This window comes from Myotis myotis, unplaced genomic scaffold, assembly GCF_014108235.1.
Source record: "Myotis myotis isolate mMyoMyo1 unplaced genomic scaffold, mMyoMyo1.p scaffold_m19_p_13, whole genome shotgun sequence".
Classification (NCBI taxonomy): Eukaryota; Metazoa; Chordata; class Mammalia; order Chiroptera; family Vespertilionidae; genus Myotis; species Myotis myotis.
Window position 1 is genome coordinate 8,460,265 of NW_023416317.1, and position 14,585 is coordinate 8,474,849.

At 46.1% G+C, this 14,585-nt stretch overlaps 1 protein-coding gene across 10 annotated transcripts in view; it reads right to left on the minus strand.

Annotated features, from left to right (window-relative positions):
* ATXN7 (ataxin 7) overlaps positions 1–14,585 on the minus strand; it is a 172,852-nt gene that overhangs the window by 50,481 nt on the left and 107,786 nt on the right. Inside the window, exon 2 of one of the 10 annotated variants that reach the window (XM_036331672.1) lies at positions 6,882–7,067. The exons of the other annotated variants lie outside the window; for them this stretch is intronic. Coding sequence (XP_036187565.1) covers positions 6,882–6,948 — 67 coding nt within the window. The 5' untranslated portion in view covers positions 6,949–7,067. The remainder of the gene's footprint in view (positions 1–6,881; positions 7,068–14,585) is intronic. 10 annotated transcript variants of the gene reach the window in all.

Genomic DNA, 14,585 nt, shown 5'->3' on the forward strand with positions numbered 1-14,585 from the left:
TCATTCATACTTGAAGAAAATCTAGAAGGCTATATGTCCAACTTTCTGAAAGAGGCCAAGTTGCACTGCAATCCCAGGCAGGCTGACTCTAGCACCCACGTTACATTACACTATGATCCACCTGCCCTCAGGTGGCAAGCTGTTCTCTATGGTGCAAAGGCAGGCAGAATGGAGGGCTGAAGGTGAGGGTCAGGTAAGAAGCCATATGCCCAAATGCTCAGCAAAAGAAGGGTAACTATTAGCACAAAAGAAAGCATAGGCTGAACAACAGGGTCATGATGAAATTTTGGTAAATTGGGGGTGAAGACCCTGAATCTGTTTAAGGAAAACCTAGGATTTCATCTTTCCATTTTGGAAGTTGCTATGGCTGTTAATCAGTGTAGCTTTCTTTCTCTCTTCCTCCTTTCCCTTTCCCTTTCCCCTTCTCCTTCCTTCCTTCCTTCCTTCCTTCCTTCCTTCCTTCCTTCCTCCCTCCCTCCCTCCCTCCCTTCCTCCCTTCCTTCCTTCCCTTCCTTCCTTCCCTTCCTTCCTTTTTTCTCAGAGGGTCTTAAAACATCAAAGATGGTTTGAAGAGAAAATATTGGGAGAAAGTGTCAGTTGGGCTGCCTTTCTGACAGCTAAGAAGAATTACTTTACTGAGTCCTAGATAACCATGTCCTATAGAATGGGAGTGTTCTATAGAATTAGGCTGGCCCTCACCAACCAGCACAATTACCCATGCTTCTCTGGTCACTCTCTGGTCCTGATACTTTCCCAACAGAGGCTCGGGCTCTATGCGTAATCCTGATATGGAATGACTGAGTAACTAACCAGCCTGAATAGAATCCAAAGTAAAATAAAAATACTTTTCATAGGTCAACTGAAAGGCCAAGAACTTTGCAGTCAGAGAGACATGTGAGTTCAAATTCTTCTTCTGGGACTTACTAACTGGGTGGCCTGACTCCATCCACCGTGGCCACTTCTTCGTCGGTCAAGCCTCCCTTCCAGGACTGTTGGAGATTAAATGACACAGCTGGAAAGCCTGTATCCAGGGCTGACTATGGACCAGGTTCTGGGAACTCAATAGAGAGTAAGACAGATGCCCCCTATTAGTTCAGCTGATGCCAGTTACAGTTAAGAGAGAAAGGCCTGTTGATTCTCAAAGCAGGCAGAAATCACTTAAAACCAAACCAAACCCACTTTATCTTCTCTAATGAGGTACAGATTTAGTTTACTCAGTTTACATGTCAGTCCGGGAAGATACTAAGCTCTTCTAAGAACTCAGAGGAACAACTTTTAGAATTCATTTTAAATGAATAAGTTCACTCCAACCAAAGAGGATGCTCATTCAAGCTAAAATTATTTTATAAATAAAAAGTTGGCGTATTTTCTAGACAGAATTGAATCATTCAGGAAGAATTGTAAGTGGGGAAAAAAATGAAGATCAAGTTTATGAATCCAAAAGTGGCAATTTTAGGCAGATTATCAAAGTACTGATTACTAATGCTCACAAGTGTTTGTCTAAGTGAAAGTCATGTTTTGGATGGATTCAATCCGGTGACTTAAACCAGTAGTCGGCAAACTGCGGCTCGCGAGCCACATGCGGCTCTTTGGCCCTTTGAGTGTGGCTCTTCCACAAAGTACCACGTGCGGGCGCGCATGTACAGTGCGATTGAAACTTCGTGGCCCATGCGCAGAGGTCGGTATTTTGTGGAAGAGCCACACTCAAGGGGCCAAAGAGCCACATGTGGCTCGCGAGCCGCAGTTTGCCGGCCACTGACTTAAACAGTGCATGCTCTGTAAGGAAAGGCCTAATGAGGAATCCCAATCCACCCTTCCAGGGATGTGCGATTTCAGAGGCTCTCTGACAGCCCACTCCACTAAGACTCTACAATTGTTCCCATTTAAAGTAAGGATTTTTTGTTGTTGCTAATCCTCACCTGAGGATATTTTTTTCCGTTGCTTTTAGAATGGAAGGGGTTGGGAGAAAAGAGGAACACTGATGTGAGACACTGATTGGCTGCTTCCTGCAACGTGCCCTGGCCAGGGCCAGGGATTGAACCTGCAACCCAGGTAGTTGCCCTTGACAAGGAATTCAACCCGAGACCCTTTGGTGCTCAGGCTGAGCAGCAGTGGCCAGGGCTAAAGCAAGGATATTTAACAATCAAGCTTGCACAGGGCTGTAAGATGTAAAAACAGGTACAAATCCTTTGTCCAGGCATAGCAAGTAATAATTACAGATATCAAACACTTAGTTTAGAAACTGGGTCATTCATTAACAACCCCTTCACGGAATTAGCTAAATTGTTTATTTTGATACCCAGGTTGAAAACAAATTCAATGTTCTATGAGACTTCCCCAGTTAACCTAACCCATCATATTTCACTCTCAGGCCGCCAAGTACAATTCATGAGGTGTCAACTGGCATCGTCTGTCTTTCATAAGGATTACCAACCCTAAGAAACATCCCAGATCAGGACATGAGGCAGACTATAAATTAGGACTGAAAAAATATCTATATATATATAGATATAGATATAGATATAGATATAGATATAGATATAGATATATAATTATATGCCAGAATTTCTTTCTTAGAGATCTATTTTGCTTCGCATCAGTGTTTTCCCTAAACTTCTGAGACTTCAAATGGAATCACATTGCAGATCTTTTGTCATATCTGCACATTATATAGACCAGGGGTGGAGAATGTCCATCCTGTGGACCATATAAGGCCTGTGAAGTCATTTGTTTGGTCTGGCCCTGCCAAGGCATTAGGGGTGAGTTAATTAAATGTTTAACCAACACAGCAGGCTAATTTTTAAGTTGATAATTTTGTATGGCCTGCGAATGATGTTATAAATATCCAAATGGCCCTTGGCAGAAAAAAGATTCCCCACCCATGGTCTAAACCAGTGGTCGGCAAACTCATTAGTCAACAGAACCAAATATCAACAGTACAACGATTGAAATTTATGTTGAGAGCCAAATTTTTTAAACATAAACTATATAGGTAGGCACATTGTTATTAACTTAATTAGGGTACTCTTAAGAGCCACAGTTTGCCAACCACGGGAAACTATTATTTTCTTAATATACTTTACAAAACTCAGTGGCTCACTAGGCACTCCTAATTTAGCATTATATAAACAATATCTATTTGGGTTTGACATAGTAGTTATCTATATTTTCCTGATAACTGTTAAAAGATAATTAGTATAACATTGAAAATCACACCGTGAACTATATGATGGACATAAAGCATTTAATAACATCTTATCATTACTTTCACTGTCAATTTTTCCTATAAACGTTCTTCTCTTCTAAAGCACTGCTGTGTCCTGACCAGCAAATGTGGTCCTACTCTACTCCTTATTGTCATGTACTACTTTTAAAGTCCCCCAGGCACCTGATTAGTAGTCTTATGCTAAAAAGGAAGCAAATCGATGGACTGTCCCTGAACGTTCCAATCTCCAGTTGGGGACTGCAAAGCTGTTCTCTGAAATGCAGTGCCTCAAAGGACAGGCAGCCAGCCCGGAGCGAGGTGGCCTCAGCACGCTGAGGTGGGCCACAAACAGCACTGGAAACAGGGAGGGAGGAAAGGTCTTGACCACAAAGCACTCGCATCTTTTCCACCAGAGAGTTTAACTGAAAAGGATGACTTCAACACTGGCTGCCCTAACAAATTAGTCTACAACTCCTACTTCTGCCAACTGCATTTCTCCCCCTAACGCAGAGGTGGTTTTAAATTAAAACGTAAAGGAAACGTGCAGAAAGGAAGGAGTCATTTACAGCTCGTGGCCACTTGAAACAACATTTCGCCAAAGGTCTGTAATTCAATGACCCAGCTCTTCCCGGCACAGCTTTCTGAGGAAAGCACAGCCCTCCTAAAGGACTGCAGTCTCCGGGCACTTCCCAGGCTCCGGGCAGGACGCAGCACCCATTCACAGGCAGCATCAAAGAACAGATCACAAAGGGCAGATTACAAGGGAGAAAGACGGCTGTGGGGGGAGGGCCGGGCGGGTGTGAATGGATTGTAAATAATGTTGCTAGGAAAGGAGCAGAAATATGGCAACCTCAAACAATTCTCTGACCAGGAATTCTTCCCAAGGGGACTGTTTTTTCAGGACTTTGCTTTCAAGTATGTGAGAAATATGAAAAACGTACCGACTATCTGGGGGTAACCCCTCCCCTGCCATCTTAACTTGTAGCTCTTTGCAAACATTTAAAAAAAATCTTTATTGTTGAAATATTATAGATGTCCCCTCCTTTTCCTCTTGCCCCCCCCCCACTTTTAAAATGGCTTTAAAAAAATCCAAATACTTGATTAAAGACAATGAAATGAAGGGTACTCAATGGTGTAACCGCCACATAATCATGATCCTAAGACAGCTTGTTTTAGGGAAAACTGAATGACCTGAGTACCCAGTTCATTTCCTTAAAGGGCCCCCCTTCCTATGCTCCTGCAACCCTGCTCAAGTTGCCGACTATGAACTGAGGGTTACCAGCAGGATTTCAGACACACACAGATGTTTTTAGAGAAAGGACCTTTGGGGAAAAGGCTGCTGCTGCCTGAGCAAAACACGGCCACCTCCCTGTGGTTTTGTGAGCCACAGACCTGTGCCACCTGTGACCTCACTGTCCCCATGTTTGGCTCTGGGATACCACGAAATGCTGGCTGGCACTTCTCCTTTGCTAACAGTTATAAAGACTTCTCTCTGTCTTCAGGAACCACAGTGTCACCGGAGTGATAGGACGGAGTATAGCAAGTAATCACCCTGAAACAAACAGGGCCTCACTGAGTTCCACCAAAAATCTACAGGTTTCCAGCTACTTTTGGATTTAATCTTTTACCTGTTGGGGGGGGGGGGGGGGAAGCACCCTATACACTCAATGGCTTATCATTATAAGTTTAGCCTCCAGTTTGTTGGACCACGGGCACCTAGTTCAAGCATCAACAGTCTTTACAAAAGCATAGCTGTGATCATATTCTGGGTCTGGGTCACAGTTTTTCCCAAATGAAAGATACAAATAGAGCGTCGGCCTGCGGACTGAAAGGTCCCAGGTTCGATTCCGGTCAAGGGCATGTACCTGGGTTGCGGGCACATCCCCAGTGGGGAGTGTGCAGGAGGCAGCTGGTCGATGTTTCTCTCTCATCGATGTTTCTAACTCTCTATCTCTCTCCTTTCCTCTCTGTAAAAACTCAATAAAATATATTTAAAAAAAAAAAAAAAAAAAAAAAAGATACAAGGGCATCATCAAAATGCAAAGAAAATTAAGAAAAACAATATGTCCTTACCATTCCAATCCAATTTTTACATACACACAAGACAGTTAAATGAACCTGGTAAAATTCAAACTAGAGGAGTTTTCTTTATTTGTTGTTTTTTTTTAATGAAAACTTCTGTGGAGGACCTCCACCCCCCCCCCCCCCCCCCCCCCCCCCCCCCAGTACTGCCTTCCCAGGCGCAAAGGCCCAGCAAATCCAAGGTACAATGGGAATGACAGCACCATCTGTGCCAAGAGCTGCGCTGAGGCTGTAAGTCACATTCTTATTGCTATACCCCACTAGTTTTCTATCCTTTCTATTTCACTTTATTCTGGGTGGTGGAGAGGACTGCGAACATGGGAATGCTAACAGAAACCTCAAACTCAGAGAACAGCTCAGAAAGCCTCCTTCAGGAAGCACTCTGCTCGTAGGGATGGGTGACTCAGTCCTCAACAATGCCACTGTCTTTGATGCGTTTGCAGCACGTGTTTATTTTTTCTGAAGGGAAACAGTATCTGCCCCACCTACAGCCTGTGGCTGTCAACTAACAGACACCAAAGGCAATACTGAAAAACGAAACCAGAAATGGCAAAGCTAAGAAAGAGTGCCTGACAATAAGATAAGAGTTTTTAGAAAAATCAATTTTAGGGAATTAACAGCAATCTGATAAAGGTTTAAGATCTGTTTGTATTTAAAGTCCTTCAACCAGTAGCTAAATTTCAACCTCAATTAAAACCATGCGGTCAAGCTCATTATTGCAGAAGGCATGAAATGCGAATCCACCCAGTGAAAAGTAAAGAGCTCAACTGTCACCCAACTTCCTGCCTGCGGAGACATGAGAGAGTTAAGGTAACTTCGGGAAGAGCCTCCCAACCCACCCAAGAAGAATCAGTTTAGTTGTACTGTCTACCTTAATAACAACGTGAAAAAAAGTCTTTTCTGGCAGTCAGTCAGTAATTATATTTTTATACACTCATTTTAAGTTTCTGAATGACTTCCCAGGGTTACTGTTTGTGTTTTGAAGTTGTTTCTCCTCTCAACAGTGTTCTGTTTGAAACTTTGGATTTGAAGTATCAGGCAAAACAGCTTTCAAACATTCTTACAGGAAACACTGTGAGCGCCCTGTCACGAAACCTCACCGCAAGTGAGATAAAAAGCAAACAGTTAAAGCATGTTACAACGTTCCTCCATTTTTAGAGAGCGACGTAACGAATATTCTCCCTGTTTTGAGATACCGGAGCTGTTTGGTGCAAACCTCAGCATTTCGTTGGGAGTTAATAGCAAACTCAAGCCCCGTCTTCATTTGAACTTTGGCCAGATCACTCAAATGACATTTCAGAATGGCTCCAGTGGACGGCGGCGGCGGCAGCAGCAGCAGCCAATCCCTTCTGTTGCCGTTCCCCACTCTGACCCACCAGCTCTGCAGGCTCTCTCCACTCCGCAGCAGAGCACTCTGGGCCTGCTGGCAGGACAGGACAAATGCCAAGAGGGAAGAGGCCTGTATGAACTCTTCCTGCTCTGCTTGGTTCTGCGTAATGCCAGCAAAGACCTAACCTAAGCCACCTCTGCAGGCTCATCTCGAACTGGGCCCCGAGCCAAGCCCAGCCTCTGCAAACTGCCTCGGAAAACTTACCCAGTGGCGCTTTCAGCCCTCGTGTGGAGGAAGGGCCGTTCTGGAGAGGCTTCTTGTTACCTTCCATTCACATAACTTGGTTGTACTTCATTGCACACTTGCTACTGCAGGCTTACATCATGATTTGGGTCTGCCCACCAACTCCAAATATGCTCCATGTTTGGTCTTATGTAACATTTGCTACTACTGTAAAAAGCACTTGAATTACAAAGGTCCTGGCAGATCAACAGAAAACAAGGGGTGGAGTCTAATTTCATCTAATATGGTCATAGAGGGCGTCCTGGCTGGTGCAAATTACTCCTTCTATTTGAAAAGGCATCTTGCCAAAACTGGGGAAGATGAGATTTATAAATTTAACCTGCTAAAATTTGAATTATTCGCACTCTAATTTTCTGAATACCTGTAAACTGGCACTGCTACTACAAGGTATATTAGAAAATTCACACCATTCATTATACAATTTACATTTAAGCCCCAATAGACCTAGAAGTTTAAAGTTACACATTTGTATAAATATCAGCAAGTCTTCCTCCACATTTTATTTCCTCATGATCTATACTTAAATAAGTTTGTCATATCTAAGCACACTGTTTTTTCTTAAATCTAGTCACAAAAATCTGAACCCATTTTCTGTGCATATTTATAAAATGTCTAATTTCAGAAGAACATACATAGGGATGTTTCAATCACTAGAAGACTAACAAAACTGGATACCTTTTATATTCATAATCCAAAAAGTTCTCTCAATGGCTCTTTGTAAACAGTCTTCCTGGTTTAGGTGTTTCCCTATCTCAGTCCTATGATATTACACTCTCCACATCACTACTTCCCCTCTTGTCAATCATCAAATTTTACTGTCAAACAGACATGGAAAAAATAGCCAACTGATCTGAGTTTTATGATAATAAAGGCTGCACACTTAAAAACAGATTCAGATGCCTGATAGTTCAGAATGAACAACACTTTCAAATGTCAAGGGGGGGATTCCTCTATAGAATCCCATCACCCCATGCAGAATATTTGGCAACAAGTCACGAATTACATGTGTGGAAAAGATTTGGCCTGGAAGGGGTGAAAAAGGGTTGTGAGACAAAGGAAATGGCTTCTATTAGACCAGACACAAATTCTAAATTGACTCTGAAACAAAAGAATAGCAGCCACATTGCTTTATTTTCATAGCAAGCATTCAGATCCTAACCATGGCAGCAATATTAAGATCCAGAGGGTTTTCTGAAACCCCTCCCCCCCGCCCTCCCCCCCCACCCACCCCCCCCCACCCGCAGATTTCTTACAGTCACATTCAAACAAGCAAAACTATGTTGGCCCTTAAGAGACACTAGACAAACACAAGGAAAAAGCCACCAATGACCTTAGAAGGACAGGATGAACAAATCTTTTAAAAGTTAATAAGCAAACGTAAGAATTTTAGGTTAATTCACTGAAGGTTTTCTTAAGCTAGTAGGAAAAAATCCATTGCTGCACTACCTGATTGCAACAGGTCTCAGCACTGCTCACTGCACCCACCCACCTCCCCACGGGCAGCTGAGCCTCCCTGATGCCATCAAATGCAGAAGGGAAGTGAGGTGAGAGGATATTAACAGGCTAGGCCTCAGTTCCACAGCACTGCACCATCAGACCTGCCGCTGGCCTCCCTGCCGGCCTGCAGCACTAGTGCTTGCCTTTCTAATGGTCCCTTTTGTAGCTGGTGCCAGTGCAGTGGGGAAACAATCCTTCAGAGAACCAGCCAATCCATGACACTTTCGGGAAAGCAGTCTTTCTGTAACCTGACAAAAACCAGGGTGAATTTCATCAAACATTCTTAAATGCTACAAGCACATGTCTACATTTAATTTCATATATAAACAGGAGAGAAACAACTTACATTTACTTTAAGACCTACATCAAAAAAGTGATGAATGATAGTGCACACCAAGAAAATATAATTTTGTGCAATATACACAAAACAAAAACTAGGCATAAAGCTCAAATTAACCTTTTAAACACATACACCCATCTCAATGTCCAGAGTAAAATATTTAAGCAAATACATCTCTGCTCACTGCTTGGAAAGCACTTACTATTTTCTTCAAACCATTTCCCAATATTCTCTCCAAATAAAGTTTCTACTGACATTGAATCCCCCAATGATGGCTCATATTAAGTGTCCAGGTCTGGGGACATGATCACATTTCTTATTTCTTATGAAAAAATATAGACTATAGACCAGTGGTTCTCAACCTTGGCTGCACATTAGAATCACCTGGGAATCTTTCTAAAATCCTGATTTCTGAGCCTCATCCTCCGGAAATTCTGTTTCTTTGTTATGGGGTGGGGCCACAACATTAGTAACAAAGAAACAGAATTTCTGGAGGATGAGGCCCAGAAATCAGGATTTTAAAAAGATTCCCAGGTGATTCTAATGTGCAGCCAAGGTTGAGAACCACTGCTATAGACTAAAAAAAGACTATAGACTAAAATAACATTTTAATAGACTAACATCCATGCCTTACAGACCAAAACTTATACGCGTTGGCTGTGGTGTGGCTGGTGAGCACTCATCAGTTCCACTCTGGTTGCACAAAGGGAGTCCTGAATTGACACAAATTCTCCAGTGAATTAATGCCCTGGAAGCCAACGAGCAGACCAACTGCAGTCAGGAGGGCCGAGGGCTGGGGCTCAGGAGCGGTAGTCTCAGCACTCTCAGCTGGGCAGCCTTGGGCAGGAGACTCCTGTCCTCAGGGTCCGTGGCCTCCCCTGAGAAGCGCTGAGACCACCTTCCTACAGGGCTGTGTGAGGACTAGAGGAGGAAACATGTGGAATGCAGTGCCCAGAACATCCTAAATGCTCAATAAATGTCAGCTTTTACCATTAGAAACAAGGAAACTGACGGTGGACATCACTTGAAGAAAGGAAGAGTAAGACAGTGGTTCGATCAGAGAAATTAGTGAGGTCTCCAGCAAATCTTGGGGTTTCCTAAATCAAATCCCTGAGAAGCCGGCAGAGGTGTCACCTGGTGCTCTGCAGGGCGACAAACACAAACACGCAGTTGGCAGTTGGGCAATGCTGTGTTCCTGTCACTGGCGGCAGCCAGTTCTCCAGTTTACAGGAGCACAACACGTCTCCACTCACCCCACTCACTGTCACAGCAGGCCGGGCGAGTTATAATTGGCCTTAATTGGCACTTACAGGAGCTTTAACATTCCTTACCTACTGCCAAGGAGCACTTGAAAGGGGGAGAAAGTATTTTCAAACTTAGAAATACCAAGCAATTCATTCAGCTGTGGGTCTGCTATCCACAATCAGATTAGCTTCACCAAGAACTATGGCTGTGTTATTACCCAGGATTTATAGGTCCTCACCCCGGAGAGGAGAGGTGGGCCATGAAGTCGAAATGGGCTATTTCATGTTGGGGGCTAAGAGCACCACAGCCTTCCTCTGGCTGCCATCATCTGACCTTCAGGGCTCAGTCACACTTCATGTTGTCCTCTTTCAACTGATCAGATTGTTCAAAGGCAGACAAAGTTTAACCTCATGGCCTGATTTATATAGGCTTTGTGTTAACCACAGTCTGACCTCAGCCCAGTCATTACTTGATACACAAAGTGACACTGTTAAAAGGCGACAAAATCGCCCAGCTGTTTTGGCTCCGTGGATAGAGCGTTGGCCTGTGTACTAAAGGGTCCCAGGTTCGATTCCAGCCAAGGACAATGCCTGGGTTGCGGGCTTGAACCCCCTAGTAGGGGGCGGGCAGGAGGCAGCCAATCAATGATTCTCTCTCATCATTGATGTTTCTATTTCTATCCCTCTCCCTTCCTCTCTGAAATTAATAAAAATATTTTTTTTAAAAAGGTGACAAAATCACATTGAATTCGAGGAGGATAAAGAGATCTGAAATAAAACTGGCCCTTCAAGTAATCTCACCCAATCCTTTAGGAGATGACACATGCTGCAGATAGGAATACCAGCATCACAGAACTAGATTTCTTCCCTGAAGGTAAATTCCACAAGAATGAATAGAAATTTTCCAGCAGTGTTGGGAAATGTGCCTGTAATTGTTTAAATGAATATTTTTAAAAAATCATCACTTATTTTGAAAGTGCTCTGCCTCATGTACTAGTCCTATCTAATAACAGACAAACATGGTAATTGACCGTACCTTCGCTATGCCTCCCATAGGCTAATCAGCATGATATGCAAATTAATCACCAACAAAGATGGCGGCTAATTTGCGTACTGCAGGCAGGGCAGGACAGCACCATCCCACCTGCCCTGCCGCCATCTGGGCCTGCTATCTGCGATCCTGGGCGGGGGGTCACATGTGCGACCGGACCTGGGGCGGCAGGGCAGCAGCAATCTGCTGGCCCACCCAGGTATCCCGTGTGCAACAGGGGCCACGCCCCAACCCCAGGAATGGCCCTGCTCTGTGAGTGACTGGAGCGGGGCCCCAACCCCCTGGTCAACCCTGCCCTGTGCGCAACTGGGGGCAGCACCCCAACCCCGATTGGCCCTGCCCTGTGCACGACCAGGGGAGGTGGGGCAGGCACCTAGAGATCGGGCCTGCCATCTGCCACCCGGGGAGAGGGCCTAAGCCAGCAGGTGGTTATCTCCTGAGGGGTCCCAGACTGTGAGAGGGCACTAGTGGGGCTGAGGGATACCACGCCCCACCCTCAGCCCCCCCCCACCAGTGCACACATTTTTGTGCACCGGGCCTCTAGTCTACACTAATAAAAGAGAAACATGGTAATTGGCGTACGACCGCTACCCTTTTCATTGGCTAATCAGCGAGATATGCAAATTAACTGTCAGCCAAGATGGCGGCCGGCAGCCAGGCAGCTTGAAACTAACATGAGGCTTGCTTGCCTCAGTGACGGAGGATCGTTGGAGGAAACCAACGTTCCCCGCCTGCGGCTGCAGGCCTCTGAGCAGGTAGTTTAAGAAACATTGTAACAAATACCACCGGACTTCAGCCAGCAGATTCAGAACATTGAAAGCAAAGGCCAGAAACCTACTTTCAGCCGTGCGGAGGCCTAAGAGCTGGAGCCAAGCCTCAAAGTAAAGCTGGCCCAGAATAAAAAAAAAAAAAAAGAAAAAAAGGAGCGTTTGGGAGCTTCAGTCCCAGCCTGAAAACAGCCCTCAGCCCCTCACCCAGGCTGGCCAGGCACCCCAGTGGGGACCCCCACCCTGATCCAGGACACCCTTCAGGGCAAACCAGCCGGCCCCACCCATGCACCAGGCCTCTACCCTATATAGTAAAAGGGTAATATGCCTCCCGGCACCGGGATCAGTGTGACAGGGGGCAGCGCCCAAACCCCCTGATCGCCCTGCGGCTCTGTGTGTGACAGGGGGCAGCGCCCAAACCCCCTGATCACCCTGCGACTCTGTGTGTGACAGGGGGCGGGGCCCCAACCCCCTGAGCAGCCTTGCTCTGTGCCTGATAGGGAGGAGCTCCCCAACCTCCCCCCCGCCCCACGGGCCCTGCTCTGTGTGTGACGGGGTAGAGCCATAACCTCCCCATCGGCCCTGCCCTGAGTGTGAGAGTGGCGGCGCCCCAACCCCCTGATCGGCCCTGCTCTGTGGGTGATAGAGGGCGGTGCCCCAACCCCCTGATGAGCCCTGCTCTGTGTGTGACGGGGGCAGCGCCCCAACCCCCTGATTGGCCCTGCTCTGTGCGTGACAGGGGGTGGCGCTGCAACCTCTCCTTCGACCCTGCCTTGAGTGTGACAGGGGACGGTGCCCCAACCCCCCAATTGGCCCTATCCTGAGCGTGACTGAGGGTGGCATCACAACCTCCCGATCCACCCTGCTCTGTGCATGACGGGGCGGCGCCCCAACTCCCCAATTGGCTCTGCTCTGAGCCCGACCAGGAGCTGCACCTAGGGATTGGGCCTGCCCTCTGCCACCCGGGAGCAGGCCTAAGCCAGCAGGTCGTTATCTCCCGAGGGGTCCCAGACTGCGAGAGGGCACAGGCCGGGCTGAGGGACCCCCCTCCCCCCCGAGTGCACAAATTTTTGTGCACCGGGCCTCTAGTATATATATAAAAGCCTAAGCGACCAAACGACTGAATGACGGAATGACCAAACGACCGGTCACTATGACGCACACTGACCACTGGAGGCAGATGCTCAACGCAGGAGCTACCCCCTGGTGGTCAGTGTGCTCCCATAGCGGGAATGCCGCTTGGCTGATGGACCACCAGCGGCCCACCAGCCTGGTGGCAGCCAATCACTCCCTCAGTCGTCCTGCAGGGCCAATCTCTGGAGAACCGGGCCAGGCACCGACGGACAGCACAATCCCATTGCTGTCCACAGGCCTCCTAGAAGTTGACCTCAGGCACCATGGCTGCTTCCCCTCCCTAAACACTCCTCAAGGAAGAAACAATATAAAAGCGGCTGCCAGGTTGCTCCCGACAACTGGTGTGAATGTCAGCGGGACAGATCTGGACCCTGGGCCAGCAAGGGCATCCCACTGTCTGCCTGGAGGGCTGACTGCATCCTGCACCCCCCAAACCCCCTCAGGACAGGCACCAGATGCAGGGCTCACGACTGGTGAGTGCTGCTGCTGCGTGAGCCTCTCCCAATCACAACTGACTGGGTGAAAGCCTGAGGCAGGCGCAGTGGGGCTGGGATGAGCGGGAGTGGCAGGCAGGAGCAGCAGGTGGAGTTGGACTGCCGGTTTCGGCCTGATCCCCACAGGCTACCCTGAGAGACCCCCAACAATGCATGAATTCATGCACCAGACCTCTAGTATCATTAATACTCAAACTTAGAAGCTACATGCCTCTCTGGTAGTAATACAGTTTTTAGAGAAATTTACTTCAAAGTCAGATTACAATTAAGCATATCTGTGTGCATGTGCCTGTGTGTAGAACAATGTAAGAGGCTTCAGAAAAAGAAATGGATTTGGAAAAATAAAACATCTATTCCTGGTGGAGATAATCTCAGACATGGCTAGTAGAGATATAAAGTCTTACAGCCTTTTTGGGAAACACTCTAATAGCAGCTATTAACAATACAAATAAATATCCTTTCTGACCCAGGAAACTCCATCCCATAGAGAAAAATCACCAGCAGTTGAGGGCATCCATAGCAGGGTAGTTACTGCTGCTTTGTTCAGAGGTAAAAAATAGGAAACAAGGGGAGGCCAGGGGATTGTCAAGGGCGGGGGGGGGGGGGGGGGGGGGAAGGAGACATATGTAATACTCTTTGTAATACTTTAAGCAATAAAACAATTAAAAGAAAAAAAAGGAAACAAAGTCAGTGTCCACAGAGGGTGTGGCTGAGGAGGGCCTGCACAGCATTCCTTAGAACAGTAAGCAATCATTAAAAAGAGGGGATTAGTGTTAACTCTATCATGTGTGATTGGGGGTTTACTGTTTGTATCTTACCCGGTGTACTGGTTAATAATGCGGATTTTTTGTCAATAGATGGAGTTACACATATGTTGATATATATGCAATTTGATATGTATGTTATTTTGTTGTATTGACAACAAGCTTCAAAACTTCATATGTCAAATTTGCTGAAGGTGTTAACATCATAGATATTTTTACGCTTAAAAATGTCGAATTTCGTGCCAAAAAAAGAGCATTTGCGGGAAGTTTTAATTCATTATTTTAAAGAAAAAGTTATCAGATACTTCGGGAAACTTATGGTGAACATGCTCCATTTCAAGATACTTGTGAATGCTGGTTTACACGCTTTAAAA